This window comes from Canis lupus, chromosome 17 (assembly GCF_048164855.1).
Source record: "Canis lupus baileyi chromosome 17, mCanLup2.hap1, whole genome shotgun sequence".
NCBI lineage: Eukaryota > Metazoa > Chordata > Mammalia > Carnivora > Canidae > Canis > Canis lupus.
This window is the reverse complement of record NC_132854.1, coordinates 13642440-13667155: the sequence shown is the minus strand read 5'-3', so window position 1 is coordinate 13667155 and position 24716 is coordinate 13642440. Positions and strand designations below refer to the sequence as shown.

General features: G+C 39.9%; 1 protein-coding gene and 1 long non-coding RNA gene across 3 annotated transcripts in view; one reads left to right on the top strand and one right to left on the bottom strand.

Annotated features, from left to right (window-relative positions):
* Positions 1-14300: 14300 nt before the first annotated feature.
* Positions 14301-19485, bottom strand: LOC140607916 (uncharacterized). Of its 2 annotated transcripts, none has more exons than XR_012009835.1 (3): positions 19212-19485; positions 17533-17737; positions 14301-16145 (listed from the first exon to the last, which is right to left on the bottom strand). It is a non-coding gene; the product is annotated as an uncharacterized lncRNA (long non-coding RNA). The 2 variants fall into 2 exon arrangements; XR_012009834.1 differs by having other exon boundaries at positions 17674-17737.
* Positions 19486-20864: 1379 nt separating this feature from the next.
* Positions 20865-24716, top strand: part of RAP2A (RAP2A, member of RAS oncogene family) — a 35140-nt gene continuing 31288 nt past the window's right edge. Inside the window, exon 1 of the mRNA XM_072782581.1 lies at positions 20865-21269. Coding sequence (XP_072638682.1) covers positions 20956-21269 — 314 coding nt within the window. The 5' untranslated portion in view covers positions 20865-20955. The remainder of the gene's footprint in view (positions 21270-24716) is intronic.

Below are 24716 nucleotides of genomic sequence, written 5' to 3'. Positions count from 1 at the left end.
ATTGTGATGGCCTCTATGATTTTAGATATTGGCTCTGGTTTCTTCATGCCAATTCTGTTCGTGGCAAACATTGAACACAGCATTCTGGGAGTTCTGAAGATCAGGAGAAGTCAAATCCTCATTTATACTGACATCTGAAGACTGACTGATAGGCCCTTGGTCCCATTCCAAACCATATAGTTGGAAGATGGAATAGGAAATCATTAGATATAGAAACAGATAAGAAATTCAAGCCCAGAATAGAAAGTAAGAATAGAGACGTAGGCTGTCCACCAGGCAGCCTGATACAAGTTCAGGTCCTGGGGAATGGAGGCAGGTTGGGGTTTTGGCATCCATATGGTTCCCATAGTTTTCACCTTAGCCAGGGACCTAAAGGAAGTGCTGAATTCATGAAGTAGGGACCAGAAGTTAACCAAAAATATACTAAATCTAGATCCTTCCTCTTAAAAAGAATTGGACAGTAAACTTAAGTCTCAGTTGAAAAGGCCTGGGAAAAAAGAAAATTCAGAATCTTTACTAAACAATGATACATTTGACCATCGTCTAAATCATTTTTTTAAATTAGTATTAATTGAGACAGCACAGATAAAGTCAGGTTGCTAATTCTGTTTCTTATGCACGTTGAATGAATCATTATTGTCCACATTGCCTGTCCTAATTAATATCCCAGTACAATTCTCTAAATGTAATCAAAACTGCACACAGATTTCTTCACAAACTGTAGAAGTGAATTGCCCCAAAAGAACATTTAGAAGAGAAATAAGTAGAACTCAAGAAAAATTGGTTTATTGGTTTTTTTTTAATTTTTATTTTATTTATGATAGTCACAGAGAGAGAGAGAGAGAGGCAGAGACACAGGCAGAGGGAGAAGCAGGCTCCATGCCCCGGGAGCCGGACGTGGGATTCGATCCCGTGTCTCCAGGATCGCGCCCTGGGCCAAAGGCAGGCGCCAAACCGCTGCACCACCCAGGGATCACTCGGTTTATTGTTAATTAAATGTTTTGCTTCATCAATAAAATGAGTAAGAGCAACTTAGCACTGTTTACAGAATTCATTGATCAAAGCCTTTTATTTCATTGTCAGGTTCCTGTGTGGGGAAACATAACTGCAATCCTACTGTAAATCTAAAGCTGTTGGGATTCTTTGGAGTCACAGCATCATGGCCCATCCATGACAGATGGTTCAACAATGATCATGAATGAGATTCTGCTCAGTGGGAACACCACAGTGTTAATGAAGTCCTCATGGATTTATTCTCTCGACTGCCATTATTCACTTACAGACACTTTTCTAGTGTACATGTACCATATAAAACTCTTCTAATGGAAACATCTCTCTCTGTTCCCCACTTTAAATGGACATCTTGACTTCTATTCTCTAATCTCAATTATAGTAGTAGTAATCATGTATATTATTGACTGTAAACTAGGACTTGGGCTATGTGATTTATCTACATTACTCATTCATTGTTTGCAAATGAGGAAACAGAAACTAACCTTCCCAAGGTCATTTGGGGAAGGCAAGAGAAGCATTTGGGCGCAGGTATGTTGACTCTGATAATGTATATTATCAGGGATGTGCTTTTATCTAGTGTAACTACTGCCTCTAATAGTAAAAGTCAATATTGGGAATAGAGAACTCCATTGGCAATATTTAGTTTAATTATAAGAAGATGTAGCACACATTTGTGATATAAATATTCAGTAATGATGCTATCATTCTGGAAATGATAGGAAAAAGGACTATTTCTTGATTGTATTCATTTTTAAATCTGGCATACAGTGGATACTTCACATACTATAAAACACTTAATCCTCATACTATCACTGAAAAGTAACTATTCTTATTCTCATTTTACAGTTGAAGTCATTCAGGCTTAGGATGGCTAAGTAACTTTTGCAAATTCACAGAGAAAGTAAGTAGCTGAATTCTAGTCCAGGTGCTGGATGCTACACCATGCTGCCAGTGTGACTTTATAAATCCATCATTAAGATTGCTTTTCACACTAAGTATTTGTGTACAAAACATCTTTATAATATATTCTTTAACACGCATATTCTCTATCTTGTATTAAGGACCAGAATCAAAATAATCAAAACTTCTCCAAAGAAGTAAAATCTTCAGAGGATCTATCACTGATTATAGACCTTTTAAAAAAAGATTTGTTTGGCGGGGGGCACAAGCTGAGGGGAGAAGCAGAGTGAGAGAGAGAAGCAGACTCCCCACTGAACAGGGAGCCTGATGCAGGGCTGGATCCCAGGGACCCTGAGATCATAACCTGTGCCAAAGGCAGAGGCTTAACCAACTGAGCCACCCATGTGCCCCAATTATAGACTGTTAATAGCTGAAAAGGATATTAGGATTTATAGAGTGCAACCCACTTAATCTTAATGATGAGGAAACTGAGAAGTCCAAGTTTACACAACCTCTGACTAGTGGTGAGACTGTGAACAATTCTCCAAAATGGCAGCTAAAATTTAATTTGTCCAAAAACCATGCCAATTGTGAAGATAAAATAAATAAAACAAATAGCACTATGTGTAGCATAATATTAGCTAGATTATTATTATCATTGTTACCAACATGACTAGATTAACATTGGGGGATTGAGTCAATGGCCGGCTAACTTGGCCCACTTTATACCCATACCCTTGTGGTCTCTGTGTTCATTGTGCAACAATGACATTCTCCACTTGCTGAATGATTTCTCTGGTCACAATCACCATTTATTCACTTATTGTATAAGTTCTTGTCTGATTTAGAATAAACACATAATTAAAATGTTTCATAAATTAAAAAAAAAATATGTCAAGAAACTTTGGACTTGGCAATACATAAGTTACTCAGAAAGTGAATAGAGGGGCACCGGGGTGGCTCAGCGGTTGAGTGTCTGCCTTTGGCTCAGGGCGTGATCCCAGGGTCCTGAGATTGAGTCCCAGATCAGACTTCCTATGGGGAGCCTGCTTCTCCCTCTGCCTGTGTCTCTGCTTCTCTCTCAGTCTGTCTCATGAATAAATAAATAAAATCTTTTTTTTTTAAAGTGAATATAAAGCCTAGAGTAGGGTGACAATAGTATCCAGTTTGCCTGCAGAGGCCCCAATGTATGCTTGGCAACTTAGCTTTACTATCAATAGCATCCCATTTTACCCTCAAAAGTGGCCAAACTTGGATGATGAATTGTATGGTCTAAGCACTTCATTTCCAAAGTGTTTAAAAATTTAAATATAAAGCTATTTTAGACATGATAGCAAATATTTACAAATGTGATATATATATATATGTGATATATATAGCTATAATCCACAAGCTGTACCTGCCCTTCACTGCAGATAGGACAATAAGGAATTCCCTGTGTTCACAGGAGAAAATCCAACTGTTTTCCAGATAAGCAAGGTGCTGTCTTCCAGAGGAACTAGATAATTTCATGTTAATTTTTAGTTTCTCCAGAAGATAAGAACATTACCCACGTTAACAACAAAAATGGTAAATTGAAGCAAAACACCTCCTTCTGTATGCCTAGCTGCAGGAAACACTCAAACCCTCCTGGACTATCCATCCTTGGAGGTCCATATACCTGGGTCTGTGCAATAAGCTAGGCCTTCCATTGCATGACTCGGCTATTGCCTGGAGCTCCAACATTGCATGTTGTTGTTAATGCAAATAATAACATACACGAGAGACAATATTTCCATCATTACAGAAAGGACATGTTATGTCCTCCAGTGAATATTGCAGGACCCTCTAACCAACCATGAGGCAGCAACTCCAAAGTCATTGTCATAAACATAGTTAGGTTCTGAATAATGCTTGGGCTATAACATATAATTAATGTGACCAACTGGCAGCAGAATGCTATTCATTTCCAACCTAACAGAGGCTTAAAGGGACATATCCTAATGGAATAATCCTGTCTTTGTCAAGAATATTCTGGTTGTGAGTAATAGAAATCCACTGGTGTTAAAAAATTTAGTGTAAGGTTGACATGAGGTAAGCATCATACACATCAGAAGCCACAAATGCGATTGGATCTCTTCATAAGGTGGAACAGCTCTCAGGCACTAAGTGAGCTACCATCTCTGGAATAAAGTGGGCCATCACTGCTTTTTCTCTACTTCTCTACATAAATCTGCTTCATTCTCTGACTTTCTTCTGTATATTAGCATTCTCTGCTGATTTATTTGTATACAGAGCTCCCCAAAAGGCATCCCCATTGTAGCTTTCTATCACCTCCTAGCTCAAGTACCCAGCCCTCTGGATTCCAATTCTAAATTCCTGGGAGGAAGCAATCTGACTAGCCCATGAGGGAGGCAGGATGTATCAGTGAGCTATGACCAAAGAGAACTTAAACAAATAAATATAAACATGGATCTTAAGGAGCCTGACTTGAGCAAACATTCCCAAAGAAATCTACATATAGGTATAAAATGGTTGTTTGCATTTTTACTCTATTTCTCTAATACCAAGGAAGTCTATTTTCTGTTTTTCCCAAATACATTTGGAAACAAATTGGTCATACATGGGCACAGGAATACATCATGTTGTGAGTAAAAAGTAATGCAATTTCAGCATACTCAACTGCTTCTGAAACTTCTGTACAGAAGATCAGATCATGTAATTCATGAGAGTCATGCCAAGGAGTGCCAATCAAGGCACCTACTGTGGACTCAGAGCCAGGAGGCTGGTGTTCATTACTCTTTACCCTGTCTGCTGTCATCTGGCTATTCTTGCCTAAGCCTTGTGCCTCCTATCATCTCTATGTTTTCACATCCTGTCTACATCAGACCTTAGGCTGGAAAATAAAGAGGGTCTTTTTGATAAAGTGATTAAAACATAATAAATATATCCTTAGGCAGCTTGTCCAATCTTGTCATTCAGACAACCCTGACTTCTAAGCACCATGAAAAGCTCCGGAAATTTTAGGGGTACACAGACAACACTATACCAAAGGCTTAAGTTTTTATAAATTATCCAAAATTTTTAAAACTTGATGGCTCATTTCATTTAAAACTTACTTGCCTTTGTGATTTGTTTTATAATTGTTTGTGTTTGAGACATCTGGGTGGCTCAGTCATTTAAGCATCTGTCTCTTGCTTTCAGCTCAGGTCATGATTTCAGGGTCTTTGGATCAACTCCTGCATCAGGCTCCTTGCCCCTCCCCCTCACTTGCACACACATTCCCTATCTCTCTCTAAAACAAATAAGTCTTTAAAAAACAGTAATTATTATTTGTGTTTTTACCTAATTATGATTGTCTTATTGGTTATTATTTATTGAAACACAGCTTAATGTGATTCCTTTTAAGAATGAATTTACACACAGTGAGATAGCAAAATGGGAGCTTTTCTGTATTTTCCATTAGTTTGTCAAACTCAAAGTTTGTGTTTTAATATAAGATTTAGCTAGGAAATTAACAAAAAATTACTTAAAGGAGGTAACCCAGTTATGGTTCTTGTGAATTAAGCCTATGTTACTGTTTTTTGAGGAATTACATTGTTACAATTTTAGTTGGATTCACTCAGTTTTAAAACACCATTGAATTTAAGTACAATGAAAGTAGAAATGACACCTTTTAATAAAGACGATGATACAAAAATTCAATAATTTGGAACTTGATTATAATTTTAATACCATTTAAAAAAATTTTTAATACCATTTCATATTTAATTTAATTCCATCAACATGTATTGGGTACATACTATTGATTAGCCAAAGCACTACAGGGATTAGAAAGATGGGAAGAAAATACACCTTCTCTATCCTTCTCTCCCACTGCCCAAACATCCACGAGTCCACATGATAGATGGAGATAAAATAAACATAACACAAGACAAACTGTGATAAGTATGAAAAGTAGGGAGTGTCCAAAAAAAACAAAAAACAAAAACAAAAACAAAAAACAAGAAAAGTATGGAGTGTTTGGGGAATACGGAAAGAGAGAGATTAATTCTAGTTTCAGGGATACATGAGGAAATGGAATTTAAATTAGATTCTGGATTTGAGGTAAGGAATCTGGTTATTTACTATCCTCAGTAGTGATTTTCAGGATCATCACTTTAAGTATAATTTTTTTTTTTTACTTCAGAAAATACAGAATTAATATATCACATTGATATTCAACACAGGGACATGTCAGAATCATCTAGAAGATTCTGCTAAATATATACATTCTCAATATACAGAAGCCCCACCCCTGAGTCTAACTGGAGAGACTTGGGTGGGGTTTGGGCACACCTCTCCCCTCACACATACACATATACAGAAAGTAAGACAAAGTGTAAAGAAAGAAAGGCCATGGTGAAAGCTTTAACATGTACTTCAGTGTGAAATACAATTTCTATAAATACTTTTTTTGGACAGATAATGCTCAAGTTCCTTGGGAAGATCTCATTTTACTCTTAAAATTAGAAAATTTATCATTACAGTTAATTTTTATTTAAGGTTATCCTATATATACTTATGAAATGTACTTCATTCCTTTCTGGAACCCTATAGAGTAAACACACACAAAAAAAATAGGTTGTTGATAGATATCTGGATGGATAGCTAGTGACCTGAATGACTTAGTAGTCTTTATTTCTGCTTTTGGAGAGCCAGTGTTTGAAGAGTACTATAAACAGACCCAATCCCACACAAAGGTAATTCACCGAGCCAGGGTTAAATGTCTTCCTAAGCCTCAGCCCTACCCCCACTCCATCAGTCATAGGTCCAGACAGAAATACCCTAGGTATCAGACAATCTACAGGCCTAACACAGACAGCAGTGAGCCCCTGGAACTCTGCATTTTCAGTATAAAAACCTTAGCAACATATGCTATTGATTGGTCTTTCTCAATAATTTTACTTGGATTGCTTTCTTCTGAGCACCATAATCATAACCCTAGAACACCATAAGCTGCCCATTTTAGTTCCTTTCACGTTGTCAGTATATAGTGCAGAACTGACATATTCAACTTTACTCTTGGAGCTCATTCTTGTTCATATAACCTAATTATGTTGACAGATTAATATTTTTAGACAATTTACATAGCATCTTTTCCTTGGAAAGTCTGCATGGGAAATAGCCAAAAACCTTCATCAAACAAACAAACTAATAAATACCAGAGACCAGTCCCCAACAGAATGAAGTCAAGGCAACTTACATTATGGAATAGTTTAACTCTGTTCCACTACGTGGCATTCCAAGGAAAACAAAAAGGCTAAGTTATCCCTGAAATGTCTCCCTCAGCTTCTCTCATTCAGATGTAGACTGGAATCAATTTTGCTATCAGGTCATTTGCTCGGAGGTAGTACTCTGATTAAATAAACAAGATTTCTCTTTCCCAAGTAGTGTAGCCATTTCAATGTGGTTAATTACTCGCTAAGTGCTAATATTTTGTGAAGCTGTGTGAGAAGCATTAACTAGGACAATAATAAAAGAGGAAGTACTGTTCTGTCAGAGCAAGAAGCTGAGTTTTAAGGGTAGGGTAGGATGAGTGAAGGGTAGGATGAGTGAAGGGTAGGATGGATAACTCTCCTTGACAAAATAACTGGCTGGCTGCTGAGAAGAACAATTGGATGAGCCTTTTGCTGTGACCGCTCTGTCTTCCCCAGCGGGCCCCAAACCACTGTTGAACGTAATAGTGTGAGAAGCAGAAGAAACTGATAGAAACAGATGAGGCAGTACCACACCGTCTTGATGATCACAGCTTTGTAGTACAATTTGAAATCCGGCATTGTGATACCACTGGCATTGGTTTTCTTTTTCAATATTCCCCTGGCTATTCGGGGTCTTTTCTGATTCCACACAAATCTTAAGATGACTTGTTCCAAATCTGTGAAGAAAGTCCATGGTATTTTGATAGGGATTGCACTGAATGTGTAAATTGCCCTGGGTAGCATTGACATTTTCACAATATTAATTCTTCCAATCCATGAGCTTGGAGCCTTTTTCCATCTCTTTGTGTCCTCCTCAATTTCTTTCAGAAGTGTTCCGTAGTTTTTAGGGTATAGATTCTTCTCCTCTTTGGTTAGGTTTATTCCTAGGTATCTTATGTTTTTGGGTGCAAATGTACATGGGATTGACTCCTTAATTTCTCTTTCCTCAGCCTCATTGTTAGTGCATAGAAATGCCACTGATTCCTGGGCATTGATTTTGTATCCTGCCACATTGCCGAATTGCTATATGAGTTCTAGCAATCTTGGGGCGGAGTCTTTTGGGTCTTCTATGTAGGGTATCATGTCATCTGCAAGAAGGGAGAGTTTGACCTCTTTGCCAATTTGAATGCCTTTTATTTCTTTTTGTTGTCTGATTGCTAAGGCTAGGACTTCTAGTACTATGTTGAATAGCAGTAGTTTATACAGGGAATATAAAAAATAGTGAAAGGGATTAAAGGGGAAAGGAGAGAAGATGAGTGGGAAATATCAGAAAAGGTGACAGAACATGAGAGACTCTTAACTCTGGGAAATGAACAAGGGGTAATGGAAGAGGAGGTGGGTGGGGAATGGGGTGACTGGGTGATGCGCACTGAGGGGGGCATATGACGGAATGAGCACTGGGTGTTATACTATACACTGACGAGTCGAACTCCAATAAAAAAATATACAAAAAAAAAAAAAAAAAAAAAACAACCAGATGAGGGATGCAGCTCTAAAGTCTGGAAAATTCTTATAATCACTTGAAAATAAGATGCTATTTGAATCTAATTTAAGAATTTAGTAACTGTGAAGGTTGTTATTAGTCGTCTTATACCATGTGAAGAAATTAATCTTAGCATTAAAAAAAAGTTATTGTATGATGCAAAATACAATGGATCCCCACGGCCTGCTCATTCTCACTCTGGGGATATACTCAGGCCATTTAACTTCTTTTCTTCTATTTTATTTTCCTCATTTTCTTTTCCCACCAGGCGAGTTTAGCTGAATGCCCCAACGTTTATAGAAAGACAGTACAATTTAACTGCCTTTCTCCCACTTGTATTTTAACTGGAAAAAAACAAAACAAAAAAAGCTTTCACATCAAAAGACTAAAGCTCCAGGTGTAGAATTTCAGGCAATCGTCAGTTGATAGAAAAGTTGATTTTCCAGATCATTTCTGGCACTTCCAAAGTCCAAGCTCATAGACTGCTTCCTACCTTGCCAATTACAGACTAGGAGAGTTTTTAGAGTTTTAGAGCTGGGAGGGGATAAATCCAGTTTTAGAGAAATATTTATATCTCCTCCTTGATGTTGAGAAATTCCCCATTCTTTTCCCTTGCCTTCATCTTCTCTGTGTAACAGGATTTTTAGAAGCCAAGTTACAGTCTATTCAATCATTTATTTGTGAATGTCTTATGAGTTCCCACAATATTTTATACAACGTGCCAAGTGCTGCTAAAACCCAAATGAACCAAACACTGTTCTTATCTTCAGTTAGTAGAGAAGGCAGCGCAACAATGTGCTATTGGTGTTAAGACCGAACTCTGCTCAGGGTTACACCAGGGGTCACAAGAAGTAAGTAGTAAATTCTATCTCCAGTACATGCTACTATATGAACTGGAAAGAAAAAAAAAAGGACACTTCTCCCATTGTATAAAAAGGACATTCTCCCTCTTGTCAATCCAGCAAGAAACTAGCACTTGCCCTAACTTCAAATGGGAAAAGTTATTTTGGAAAATTATGTTCTCATTCAAAATCGTTAGGTTATCCACCCAAGTATGATAAGAATTGTGAAATTTACAACCTGCACATAAATCGGGAAAAAAAAATTTAGAGAACAGACCATACGTGGAGATGTATCCTAAATAATGCTGCCCCTACACTTCTGCAAGTCACTTTTTCAAAGCAAAACCTAGTCTTTAACATTACACTTGGTTATATGTTTATTTATCTATCTCCCTATCTGATGAGCAGAAAGCCACCTTTTATTCTTGGCATAGTACCTTGTACATAGTCAGTGGTTTAGAATTATTCTTCGAATGCTGTTAGAAACTAAACAGCATGCTGTGAATTGCATAAGAGTTTGTTTTTCCCTAACACAGGTGTCTTCTTAATTCTCTTTTGACTTTTGAAATACTTGATATTCAACCATTTGATATTTGATCTTTTAATAATTTAGATAATTTTTTTTATCTAAATTCCTTTCAGTCACTCAAGAGATATGTATTAAGCATTTGTTTTGTACTAGGCATAGATCCGGATACTGAGGAATGCAAAGAGCAAAACAGATCAAGATCTTACGTTGTAGTAGGGTAGACAGACAATAAGCAAATAAGCAAAATGATTATTTCAGGCAGTGAGGATGAGTATATAAACAAAACAGTAACATAACCTAGTGTTCTAGAAGTAGGCATTAGATTGTGTTTAGGGAAGGTCTTTCTAAAGAGATGACATTTGAAGAGAAACGTGGGATATGGGAAGGACCAGTGAAGTAAAAGTCTGGAGAATCCAAGGCATAGCCACTCTGAAAATCTGACCCAACCATCCAGATGACACACAGGCTAGTACATTCAAGCCAAAAATCTGAAAGTTATCCTTGATTCCTCTTCTTTCTCATCACCCCTTCAACCAAACCATCATCTAATCTTGTCAACATTACCTATAAAACGGCATCTCAAATCTAATCTCCATGCTTCCCTGAACAATCTATCACCAATTTGGTAGCAACTAGCCACACTGGGCTATTGTTCATTTGAAATGTGTCCAGTCTGGATGCTGTAAGTGTAAAATAGACACCAGATTTCAAAGGCTTTGTATGAAAAAAGGTAAAAAATCTTAATAATTTTTGTCTTGATTATACATTGAAATGATAATATTTTAATATATTGGATTAAGTAAAATATATTTTAAATGCTAATTTTACCCGTTTTTTTTTTTTTTTTTTTACTTTTTCTGCTGTGTATTATATTTTAGTTTGGCATTTGATTCTTAAAAATCCAAGGCTTTTCTTTTTCATTATATGTAGTTTTTAGCTAAAGTCCATAGTTTATTTAGATTACCTTAGTTTTTACCTAGTGTCCTTATTTCAATCCAGAATCCCACTCAGGATATTACATTATATTTAGTTTTCATGTTTCTTTAGGTTCATCTTGGTTGTGAGAATTTTTCAGGCTTTTCTTATTTTTGAGAAGCACTGATCAAGTAAATTGTAGGATGCTTCTCTTTTAAAAATTTTTTTAAATTCATTTAGACTAAAAACTAGTTCATTCATATTTCTTACCTCCCAACTCCCCACCCCTGTCACCCATCAATCTGATCTTCACATCTGTGAGCTTGTTTTTTAAAAAGTTTTAATTCTACAAATACAAGGGATCATACAGTATTTTTCTTTCTCTGACTTATTTCACTGAACATAATACCCTCAAAGTCAATCCATGTCATCATAAATGGCAAGATTTCATTCTTTTTAATGGCTAATATTCCAATGTATATACATTACGATTTTTTAAATCCATTCATCCACTGATGGACATTTAAAGTTGTTTCCATATGTTGACTATTGGCTATTGTAAATAATGCTGCAATGACCATACGGGTGCACAGATCTTTTCAAGTTAGTGTTCTCATTTTTGATGTGAGGTTTAAACCTTTTACTACTCAGAAAGAAGCTCTGGATTTTGGGTTCCCTCCTCATGATGGGACACTGCTACAGGTATGGGGCTTACAGAACAATTACGTTGCAGCCTCTCCTACTCCTTTCAGTGTGGTTTTCTTATTTGCCCAATGTGTATTGATCACTCAGTCAGCCTTGAGATTTTTTTTTTTTAAAGAGAATTGTCCCATAAGTAGCTACAGACTCAGTATGTCAGGGGAGTAGGTGAGATCAGGATTTTCCTTTAATTTCTTTTCTAGTATACACATTAAAGTTATAAATTTCCATCAAAGAAGCACTTTGCTGTATCTCAGTTTTGATAGATAGTATTTTCATTATCACTAGCTTCCAAGCATTTTAAAGCTTCTTCTTAACCCACAAATTATTTAGCATTATAAGTTTTCAAATATCCATATATATGGTTCTTTATCTTTTTGTTGTTTTTAAAGTTCTAATGTAATTATGAATTCAAAGTCTGAATATCTATTCTTTGAACTGTATTGAGATCTTCTTTATGATCCGGCATATGATCAATTTTTGCAAATGTTATGTGCTTAGAAAAAAATATGTATGCTCTCATCGTAGGCTATGGAATTCTCTATATGTCTGCTAGTCCAATTTTGTTAATGGGCTATTCAAATCTTCAGTCTCCCTATAGTTTTCATCTGCTTGAGTTATCAGTAATTGAGAGAAAAAGATACACTATGAGAGTGGATTTATCCATCCTTGTCAATTCTGGGAATCTGAGGCTTTCTAGGTCTATGAATATTTGTATCTCATTCTCATACCTGAATGTCACAATGGCTGAATATTAAACTTCTGTTTCTAGTTCTTCTCCCTTTAATACTTAAAAAATCTTATTCCTTTGTTCTCCTGGCTTCTACTGCTGCTATGCAGAAATCTGATGTTTAATCTGATGTTAACCTTTCATACTATAAACTTTTAAAACTTTTGGTCTTGGATATCTCAAATTTCACTATGATATGTCTGTAGGTATAGGTTTTCCAGATTGTTTCCTTTGAAGTTCCATGGGCCCTCCATCCTGAAGGAGGATTTTTTTTTTACTGATCTATCCATTCATTCAAGGGAAATTTCACATTATCATTTCTATAAGAACTTAGTCATTTTCTTTTGGGAATTCCTATTATCTGTATGTTGCCACTTCTTCTCTTCTCTGTATCTCTAGATTTTTCCTTTTTCTATTTCTTTGAACTTCCCTTCCTCCTGTGAGATGACCTCAATCTAGTCCTCCAATTCTCTCGTGTGTACCTTAATTGTGTCCCTTCTGCCGTCTTATTTTCTCTCTCTTGTTCCTTGTGTCAACTACTAGACATTCCCATTGGCAGGATGTCCATTTGGTTCCTTTTGTGTTTCTTTGTTTTCAGATGTCTAACATTATCCCTTATCTTTTTTAGCATGTGTACTGAGCTAAATTTAAATGCTTGGTCCATTCTAATGTTTATGCTTTTTAAAAATTTCATCTATTTATTCATGAGAGACACACAGAGAGAGGCAGAGACATAGGCAGAAGGAAAAGCAGGGTCCCTGTAGGGAACCTGCTGTGGGATTCAATCCCAGGACCCCGGGATCATGCCCTGAGCCAAAGGCAGATGCTCAACTACTGAGCCACCCAGGTGCCCCAATGTTTATGCTTCTGTTGGAACCCAAAATCTTTCTTTTCTTCTGAAATAGCTGTACTTCTCAAAATATATTATCATGTGCATTCATTTTTTTCTCTGGAAATGCCTATGAGGATGGACGTAGGGTGACCCACTAGAGCTGAGGGGGTTTCGGGGGATATTAGACTAAAACCATGACAGTCCCAGGTAAACCAAATGGTTGATCACCCTTCTAGACCCTATTTTGAGTCACACCAGGTTGCTCAGGGCGACAGTAAATGAGCTCTAGAGCAGAGAACCCCAAGTCCAGGAAAATCACTGCCAATACTCTTCAGGTCTAAAGTTCATCTTCTGCTTTCCCCAAGAGGGCGGAGGCAACATCAGAAGGAACAGTCCTTAGGTTGAAATTCACGAGCCCAGGGAAGTAAGAGCAGGAGGTATGGGTGGCCAAATGCCCTGAGTTGGTTAGGACCTAAAGAGTTTCTTGGCTCCTTATAAGCACAGGACTTCTGTGTGGCCCTGATTTTCCTCTTGAGTCCACTTGGACTAGACCTCTGAGTCACCACACATGTGGGGGCAGGTACTGACTTTCTCAAGGCAATAGTGAGTGAGAAGCATGAGTGAGCACATGTATAATAGTTATTTTCCTATCTTATTATTGTCCTGCAAGGTGGCTGGCTGCTTACAGTCCTTGGCCTACATCACCACCACCCTCTCCTCCCAGCCCCCTTACCAAACAGTTCCTTTAAATTCTCTCATTACCATGGTTTTCTTATAGTTTTCTTTATTTGATGGTGTTGTACCCTCTACATTGCTTTCATGAACTGTAAGGAAGGGGCAGTAATAATGCTAGTTCAGCATCTTCATAGCACATATTTGTATGGTGGCTCCTAATAATTTGCGTATTTTTTGTTATTAAAAAACTACAAACTTCTTGGACATGTAGAAAAGGGCTCTGGAAATGGCAAAGCACAATAAATATTAATTACATTATTGTAAACGATATCAAAATATGTTCATATGTTTACTGTAGCCTAATTTTTTAGAAATATTCTTATATTTGTATAGAAAATAGCATTAGAAAAACACTAAAACCGTATTTGAGCAGAAACCACATAAAATCTGACAAACTTCTGATTTTTGTTATAAGTATTTATTATTTGTTGCTATATGATTACATTTGGCACATCTATGGTTTTTTTTTTTTAATTTCCAAAATGCATCACTAATCTGTAACATATTATTCCTTACAGCTTCCTCACTGAAAAGACTTTTCTATGGCAAGGTACAAAAAGGCATTCTAGGAAAAACATTCTAAATTACATTATTTACCTAAAAGACTATCTTTATATATTACTGGTCTACTGAAAATTTTCTTTTCAATCAAATTCCATTCATTTTTACATAATGCATGTCAGTAACAGCTACCATGGAAAAATAACCATAAGCAAAAACTGTTTTGCTGCCTGTCTTCATTTTTTGCTACCCCCTCATTTTTCTTTCTATTTCTGCTTGTGGAAGTTTGAGTTCCACCTTCTTGATGTCCTCAAGTCCATAATTACTCCTTATGACAATTCTTTCATGATGCCCACATTATAAATTATTCATCATTTCAAATAATACCCTAACTTCTTCAAATGTACCCTTGTTACTCTTTCTACTTTTTCTTCTGTATTATTTTCTTCTGTACTATTTCTATATCTTTTGTAATTTTGCATTAGGACTTCTAGTCTCTGATTTTTTTTTCCCCTGATAGTTGTCCCTAGAATGGCATTGCTGTAGAGAATTAAAGAATCGAGTGAATCTGTATTTTCCATATTTCACTGCTACTTCGTTCCTGCTTCCTTCCTTTTGCTCTCAGTTCCTTTCACATAGAGTGTTCCAGCCTGCCCCATTGTAGTCTATTCTTTGGCTACTTCCGTCAAAACCTGGTTCCATATTAATTTCCTTCAGACAGCTTTCCTTTATTAAACCCACTTCAGGGGTACCTTGGTGGCTCAGTGGTTGAGCATCTGCCTTTGGCTCAGTTCATGATCCTGGGGTCCTGCGATGGAGTCCCACATCAGGCTTCCTGCAGGGAACCTGCTTTTCCCTCTGCCTGTGTCTCTGCCTCTCTCTGAGTGTCTCTCATGAATAAATAAAATCTTAAAAATAAAAATAAACCTACTTGTTTGTTTCTCTTAACCTCTAAGAATTCATGTATAAACTATATACAAAATTATCATGTCCTTGAAAATATTTGCTTTTATAATTTTATTCAGTTATGTGGTTATATATTTTATAGTATTTTATTACTTATATTATTATTTCATCCTTGAAATCTCTAATTTTTTCTTGTTAGCTTGAATAAGTGATTATTATAAAATGTAAATGAGCAATCAGTTGTTTAATGTTAGTCTCTTCTATTTATGATGTCTATAACTACAAGCTCTTTTGGCAAACTATTTTTGTATCCCCAGAGCTTAGAATAATATACGTAGTAAGTGCTCAATTAATACCGTAATGTCTTTGAAATGCCACTCGGGATATTCAGTAGGATACCCATCAGAATATCACAAATGCTCGCCGACTTTGTATCAAATACTTCACACTTTCTATCATAGTTGGGATGTATTTGACTCCAAGACACAGAAAACCTAACAGACTTAAACTAACAGACTTAAACCAAAGGCTAGCTGTTTACTTAGTAGTCCAAAGGTAGGCATTTCCAGTATTGGCATGACAGTTCCACGGTGTTTTCCAGGACCTGGATTCTTCCCATCCTTCTTGGCCATCTGAAACTCATTGGTTTGCAACCTCAGCCATAAGGCATCACAGCCCAAAGATGGTGGCCACATTCTCTTATGTCAATTTGCAGAGCAGGAGGGAGTGACACCAAAACAATGAGATCTACTCATTGTCAGAATCCCAGGAATCCCCAGTCCCAATGGCTTCCTCTTCCCATTCCAGTGATGAGAACTGAGTCATGTGCCTCCTGCTGGACTTACAGGGCAGAGAGGAAAAGGACTGCCATTAGTGATCAATCTTTATCTATCACACAGTTTTCAGCCAAAATAAAAGGAAACTGCTGGTGATGCGACAGTGTTTACTCTTCGGCCCTGTGAAATCAACCACACTAGAGCTCTATTTTCCTCTGAACATTCAAGCTTTTAAGATTCTTCGGGCTTTCTTTCTTTCTTGCTCCTGTATCTTAATCATTAAGCCTTTTCCCTCAGTAACACTTACTTTCTCAACCAAAAGGTTTCTTTCTTTGACTTATTTATATACTCACTTAATTTCTGCATTCTTTTTCTTTTCAAAAGTGCTGAGACCTACCACATTTTCAAAAAAGAAACAAGTTTATTTTGTTCCTTTCCATTGTTTATATATACTTTCATTTCTCAATGGTATCAGGAGCCTCAGAGGTCAAGAAAATGTCTTCTGCTCTTTTTATAATTGCCAGCAGCATTTCATAGGTACTAAATATACTTGACTTGCCCTTCCCCTTTATCGGTTAATCACACGTACATAGGCTGTAACAGGAAGCAATAGGAATCAGGGTTTTATGGACAGGAAGCACTGCTAATATTACAAACATCCTCTTCTAACTTGTTTATATTAAATTCTTTGCATACTTGCTTCTTGCTGTAGTCAGAAAGTCCCCTAACACAGTGCATTTCCCACTTCATCCCACCTTTTCCAACATCTTTCACAGAAGCAAAGAAGGAGCTGGGTTTCCATGGTAACACAAGTGTGACAGTTGAGGGTATCTGGGCATAGGTGAGATACCTCTCAGATATAGTGTGGAGAGAAGAAATGAAGTTTTTCTTTTTTTTTTTTTTTCTTCCAGTAATGCCCTTCTGAAGGTAATGAGACCCTAAAGTGTCAGCATGCAGCATTAACTTTTCACCATCATACAGATTTACAGCTCTTGGTGAAAATTCAATTTCATTTTATCTCGCTTTTATTTTGTCTCTTCCACAAACAAATGAATGGAGACATAAGTTTGTATTTCTAAAATCACTCTCTGGATAGATAGTTCATGCTGGCATAAAAATGAACATGATTAAGGAGTCAGGAGACAGACACCCATCTCCCAACCAAATCTTCAAAATTCTCTCTACACGTTCTGACATCCTTTCTTATGGCAGCTACTCCTTCAACCAGCATTTCATATATAGCCTCAAATTAGGTAAGTGCCATCATGTAAGACAGAATAGGAAAGAAGATATGCCCTACTTATCATGTTTCTTTTGCTTATTAGTGGCTAAGAATTTACCCTTATGGCTACATTGAGAATGAACATGGAGAATGAATATCAAATGAATATGAATTCATCAAGAATGAATATCGAATATCAAGATGAGGAAATATATAGAGGTGCACCTACCCTAAGGGCTGCAGTCTGTACACTTCTCCTTATCAAGAAAAGCCAGCAGTAATGAAAGGTCAGGGAAAGCAGCCTGATAAATGTCATAAAGCTCTCCTACTCTTTATTATGCTAAGTGCAGTGACCAGAGAGCCTACTCACTAATTTTTTTGTGACAACTTCTATCAGATGCGAGGCAATCCAGAGCTTCTCAACTTCTGAGGACCTAGGAAATGAAAAGTTGCTTAAGGTTACATCCTGGACTCACAATCCCAAAGCAAATTTCAAAAACAAAAGCCACTAGACCTTTATTTGCTTGCAAAATAAAGGATTTTTCAGCTCCACTGTAATGCAAGGTACTACACAGGTCTTAATGACCTATACAAAGAGAGAAGGCTTGATGCTTCTCAAAAAGCCTAGGAATTTACCACCATTATGCACAATTTGGATTTTAAAGAGACAGTTTTTCTTTTCTTCTGAAAAGAAGTGTGACTCTTCAAAACTAAATTAGCATGCAAGTTTCACACAAAATATGAGACTTGTAAAAGGCTAGGTGAACACTGCACTCACCTACATCTTCTTGAAATATCCCTGTGAAAAAAGCTCAGATACAATGAATCCATGTGAGCTCCTTTAATTTTTTTTTGAGCTCCTTTAATTTTAATTCACTTTTTCACATTACTAATTTAGAATCAGAGATGAGACCTTCTACGGTTTCCATGATCTTAAAACATTCCTCTGATTCATATACATATATATCTATAGATATAGAGCTATATCTATATATTTTTTTCTTTCTTTTTTTTTAATTTTTATTTATTCATGATAGTCACAGAGAGAGAGAGAGAGAGGCAGAGACACAGGCAGAGGGAGAAGCAGGCTCCATGCACCGGGAGCCCGTCGTGGGATTCGATCCCGGGTCTCCAGGATCGCGCCCTGGGCCAAAGGCAGGCGCCAAACCGCTGCGCCACCCAGAGATCCCCCTATATATATATTATTTTTGCAATCTGCCTTCACTGCTGATTCCAGAGGCTCAGATATTAACCACTCATACTTGAACAATTTAATTAAGAAACAAAGACTGAGTTATATTTATTGCACATTTTGACATGACACTTGCCCTCAATCATTTTAAGCAAAAACTTGGTATGTGATATACTATAGCAAGATAGTGCAAATAAAAGTTCTCCGTTCTAATATAATGAATGGACTAACAGAGCAACAGAACACTGCTGAATCTAAGCACACCTTTGTAGTAGTTTGATAACTGACAGGGAAGATGGTAAAGAAACACCTGGTTTTTCGAGGAACCCAGACCAAAAACCTCTCTACAAGATGTCCTTGCGGGGAAGAGAAAGGGCCAAGAGGTATACGATCAAACGCTGGAACTGCAGAAACTTATTATTCCCAAGAAATGTGCTTTAGTAACAGCTGGGTGTAGACTAGTCTGCGAAGGACACAGTTTAAGTGAATCCAATAACCATTTATTACAAAAGACAATCCAGGGGTACTTGGAAATCTAACTTCTCCTAAATCTAACGTTGTGGCTATGAGACTGTGTAACACACGATACTAGAGACCGAACGGTGAGTTTAAAAACTAGTTAAAAAAAAAAAAAAGTGTCTCAGGAAGGAGGCACGCCTGGAAGACCCGTGCCAACTGCTGCAGTAGGTCTCCTTAAGTACCGGAAAATTTCTCACCCTAAAGACAAAAGTCCCTGCTTTCTCGATTCATGCCACGATTCCGCCCACATCCCTCAGCACCACTTCCATGCCCATCGTTTAGGTAGCATGCCAAGGAGACGTCGTTAAACGCAGAATTCATCACTCTCGCCTGCAAAACACCTTGCTCCTTGCCAGCACAGGGCACCGCGACCGGCCCCTCCAGCTCCGGCCCCTCCCGGACCCCACTAGCTGCCCTGTCTCCATACCACCGAGCCCGAGGTGGCCAGGAAATCGCGAGTCCTGATTGGCTCGCATCGAAACCTCGTCATTCGTCAGCTCACCTGCGATTGGTTGGCAGAGCGTGCGCAGGGGCAAACGCCCAGCCGGGCCACGCAAGGGGAGGCGAGTCGGTGGATCCCGCGACTAGAGCTTTCCCCATTGGCTGATGGGCGGGGATCACGTGGTATGAAGCGGCCCTCCATTGGCCGAGAATGGTACCATGGGTTACAGAACCGTGATCCGGTTGGTTGGAAGGCCTCCCAGCTTCCGGCTAGGTGCCCCCGCTAGCTGTTGCTATGAGGTGGCCCTGGGCGTTCTGTCGCGGCTTCGAGCTCCGCTCTCCCGGTTTTCCAGGCGCCCGCAGCTGAGAGGGCGTGGGAAGAGCTCGACACCAGGCCGGCGCCGGAGCGGGGCGGGGCGGGGCGGGGCGGGGCTGGGGGCGGTGGGCGGGACCCCCGGCGCCGTCCCCGGGCGTGGGCCTGGCGTCCGCGGACTCGCCTGCGCCGCCCTGGGCAGGGGGCCGGAGGAGGGGCCCTGCCGCCACTGTGCGTCCCTCGGGGTCCTGACGCTTAAGACCGAGCTTCACTTCGTTGTGTTTGTGCTCGTCCCCTTAAGAAAAGCTGCTCGCTTCGTTTATGCAAAATAAAGCCAAAGCTCTCAGGAGAACTGAGAGAGACCGGGTGCTGTCCAGACCTCGCTTTGGACCGTGCCCGTTTCTTCTCTTTACTCTCCGCCTCCCGCTGCCGCCTGCAGACTTAGCTCTGGCCCCACTCACATCTCGCCTCCCCTCAAAAGCCGAGCGTGGGAGTCTCGAGCCGACCAGGCTCCCGGCTCCGGCCGCAGACCCGCGCATGCTCAGTGCGCAGGCCCCGGGGTTGGACGGGGCGCGCGGGCGGGGTGGGGCGGGGTGGCGGGGGAGGTTGTTTACCTAAGCGCGGGCCGAGGCTTCCGCACGGCGCAGGCTCCCGGGAGCGCGCGCGGCCGGTCGCCTAGGCGACGGGGCGGGGGCGGAGCTGCGCGGCGAGAGGCCCCGCCCCCTGCCGCCGGGCCCCGCCCCCGGCAGCGCTGCGGCTCCCGCTCGGGCGCGCGCTCCGGCCGCCGAGGAAGCGGCGGCGGCGGCGGCGGGCGGGGAGCTGGGCGTGGAGGCGCGAGGGGCGGGGCGGGCGGGCGGCACTGCGGGCCCGCGGCTCGGGCGGCTCGGGCGGCTCCGGCTCCTCCCGCTCCTCCCGCTCCTCCCGCTCCTCCCGCTCCTCCCGCTCCTCCCGCTCGCTGCTCGTGCTCAGTGCCTGCCGGAGCCCGCGGGCCGCGTTGCCGCCCGGCTCGGCCCATGCCCAGGGCTGCTGCTCGCTCCGCCGGCGCCCGGGGGGCCGCGGCGGCCGTGGGGTGGGGGCGGCCGCGGGAGGCGGCGGGGCCGGCCGCCGGCGCAGGGTCCGGGGGCGCAGCGCGGCGGGCGTAGGTCTATGTCGCGGGCGGCGGCGGCGGCGGCGGCCGCGGAGGGACGATGCGCGAGTACAAAGTGGTGGTGCTGGGCTCGGGCGGGGTCGGCAAATCCGCCCTGACCGTGCAGTTCGTGACCGGCACCTTCATCGAGAAATACGACCCCACCATCGAGGACTTCTACCGCAAGGAGATCGAGGTGGACTCGTCGCCGTCGGTGCTGGAGATCCTGGACACGGCGGGCACCGAGCAGTTCGCGTCCATGCGGGACCTGTACATCAAGAACGGCCAGGGCTTCATCCTCGTCTACAGCCTCGTCAACCAGCAGAGCTTCCAGGACATCAAGCCCATGCGGGACCAGATCATCCGAGTGAAGCGGTGAGAGGCCGGGGCCGGGCGGGGGCCGGGGCCGGGGCCGGGGCCGGGCGGGGGCCGGGCGGGGGGCTTGGCGTCCCGGGCTCGGGGCGGCCGTGGGCGGGGGGAGCTGGCTGGCCGGGGAGTCGGTGTTTCTTCCTTTGGCAGCATCACCACCACCACCACCACCATCATCTTGAATCTCAAATTTGAGTGCTTTGTTCCACAACTCAAATTGGGCATCCCGTGCACCCACGGCGCACACACAGCTCTTTGTCTCGTGGATATTATTAGTAGCACTTGTGCAGAACCCCAAGGAAACAAAGTTGAGAACTTGAAGTGGGGGAAAGGGTTGGGTAGGCTTGTGTTGGGAAGAGGGGAGCTGTGCACTGGAGACATTTCCGGATTGAACCACAACAACACAAAACCTACCTAGGCGATGTTTGACAGCGAAAATCGCTCCCACGTATATGGTAAAAATGTCAAGTCCAGAGGAGAGAGACCTTTCTGCTCTCTTAAAAGATTGAGTGGCGCTGAGGCGTTTTACAGAAATGAACTGTGCAATTAAGGCCCAACTTTAAAAGACTTCATTAAATTATTCGAAGACATCGTAACAGTTCAGGGAGATGGAGAGTTATTAGCATATAGGAGTACAAACATGCCCTTCACATGAAGAATGCGGCTTAACTTTTTTTTTTTTTTTTTTAATCCAACTGCCTTAACCCCCTCAAAAACAGAAGGAAAAGGAAGGGGGGAAAAAAGCATTCCTGGAAGCAAAACAAGTATCTTCAAAGGTGTAACTCTCATGTATTAGCTAATTTAAAGTTAATGCAAATAAGTTCTTTCCTGGTAAGAACTCTTTTTTTTTTTTTTTTTTACAGTGTGCATTTTGAAAGTAGTGCTGGTAGCTTAAATGGTTTAAAATCATTGTTTTTATATTAACTGAGCATATATTTTTCTATAATTTCAAACATCAGAAGTGTAATAATCTCTTAGTTCAAAGTTTTAGCAAATTTTTCTAATCATTAGTTACACATTATTGTTCTGTGTGATTCTTATTATTAGCTGATCATTAATAATTTTGATCTAGTGTGATTTTTTTTCCTACCGAATTCTAGCTTTAGCCCTAAATTTGAAGACATTTCCTGAAAGATAGTTGTAAATGTACTGTAGACACAATTACGTTGTAAGTCAATTAGAAATTTTGAAAAAGCAAAGACCAACTCACATGTACTCAGTGGGTACTCAAAAATCCACCACAAGAGGTGGATTTTTTTTTAAGATTTTATTTATTCACAAGAGAGAGAGAGATGCAGAGACACAGGCAGAGGGAGAAGCAGGCTCTCCCTGCAGGGAGCCAGAGGTGGGACTCAATCACAGGTCTCCAGGATCAGGCCCTGGGCTGAAGGCAGCACTGCTGAGCCTACCTGGGCTGCCCAAGAGGTGGATTTTTAATGCAATGTGTGAGATCAAGGGAGAGGCCCTGTCCCCATCCCCCTTTAACTTATTGCACATGCGCTTTAATAGCTAAACTAAAATTTTGTATTATTTCTTCTGTTAAATTTCAGACTAAAGTGAATATTTTCATGATCTCCATTGCTGTTCTAAGATCTGTAAATCTGATAGCTTTTTACATCTCCAGCCTCATTTTCATAAAGTTAATTGCTGTAGATAACAAATGAACAGTTTTGGTGCTACATTTAATAAATGTGTACTTAAGGGTCACTTTAAGTGACTGAAATCCTTAATTAACATGGGCCACCTCATATTTCTAAAACAACAATAACAAAACAAACCAGTACAGAATAAGGCAGACTAATACATTGTCACATGTCAATCTTAAGCCATATACATACATCAAATAATAAAGTAAATGCCCCAACTGCTCCATACTTTACATTTAAATGTATACATGTAATTCAAACATTCATAAAGTCACATACAAAGGGCAAACTTCCTGACAAAAGCCTACGGGACAGAATATGGCAAAATATCCTCAGATAGTTTAGTCCACATGATTTTGTAGTTTCTTATGATTCAGCAGAGATTACTGATAGTGGGCTAGTCTAAACTTGATAGGTTAGAACTATTTATTTGTTTGCACTACGACCCAGAGAGAAAAAAAAAGTAAAATTCTACTTGCCCAGATGTCATTTTACTAACTAGTCTTCAGTTCTTGACGTAAAAAGACCATGGATCCACTGAGGCAGAGTTCATAAACTCTTTTCACTGGAATTTATCTGTTGTACCCATAAGGACCCCTTGGGCCCTTCTGTGTCTGACATTTTATACCTCACTCTAACTTGTCGTCTGGCCTCCCAGCCTATAACATATCCTAAATAACTTTAGCATAGAAAGGATCTGTGTATATTATGTGTATTACACTACAATATATAATGCATATATCCCATGTATCGTGCTAAAGCAGGTATTCAATGTGCTGGTTATTTAATTCCTCCCACTTACTGAGAATAAAACATGTCTTTCATATAAGTGAATTTTCTACTCTTTTTGGGAATCAACTTTTAAATTAACCAGTTGCTATTGGAAGTATTCACTAATTGTTCCCTCCCTCTGCCCACTAGCTGCTTTACCTATTAGAACAGTTGTTTGGGGATATTAATAATGCTATAATGCTAACAACAGAAGTGAAGTGCTGGGAGATTTGGTATTTTATCCAAGACTAGTCACTGATGGAAGGATTTAAACCAAGATCTGTAACAATCCATGAACTCTTCTTCTATACCAGGCTTTGAACTTATTAACTGGCAAATTCAAAATCCAGCTTTTGGTCTAGGGTGGCATTGTTCAATACAAGTGTAATGTGAGCCACACATTTAATTAAAAAATTTCTAGTAGCTTATTTTTTTAAATTATAGCAGATAAAGTTAATGCATTTTATTTAATGCACTGTATAAAATATTGTCATTTTAACAAGTAACAAATATTCAAAAATTGAGATATCTTACTACTTTCTAATTAAATTTTCAAAATCTGAAGTGTAATTTACACTCATAGCACAGCACAATTCAGACTAGCCATATTTCAAGCGCTCAGAAGGCATATGTGGCTGCAGGCTACCATATTGGATAGTTTGGGTCTAAGGTGTATATATCATAGGGAAATAATATGCCTCAGTTTTCTTGTCTATAAAACAGATGCACCTTTCAAAGTCTTTATTAAGATTGAGATAATTTATTGCAAGATGTCCAACACAATACCTTGAACACAGAAATTCCTCTAAAATTCCAGCTGTTTTATTAATAACCTTATCACCCTACCTTCTTTAAATTTTATCCTTGATATAAACATAATTTTAAAGGTAATAAACTCATGATTGCTTTTTGAAATTCATTACTTGATGTACCCAAGATGAGAATAAAAAGCAGCAGGGGTTAAAACCACCCTTGGAAAAATTTTGCTAGTATATTCTCAAAATATTTTCCCTTATTAAGAGTCTTATGGGAAAGG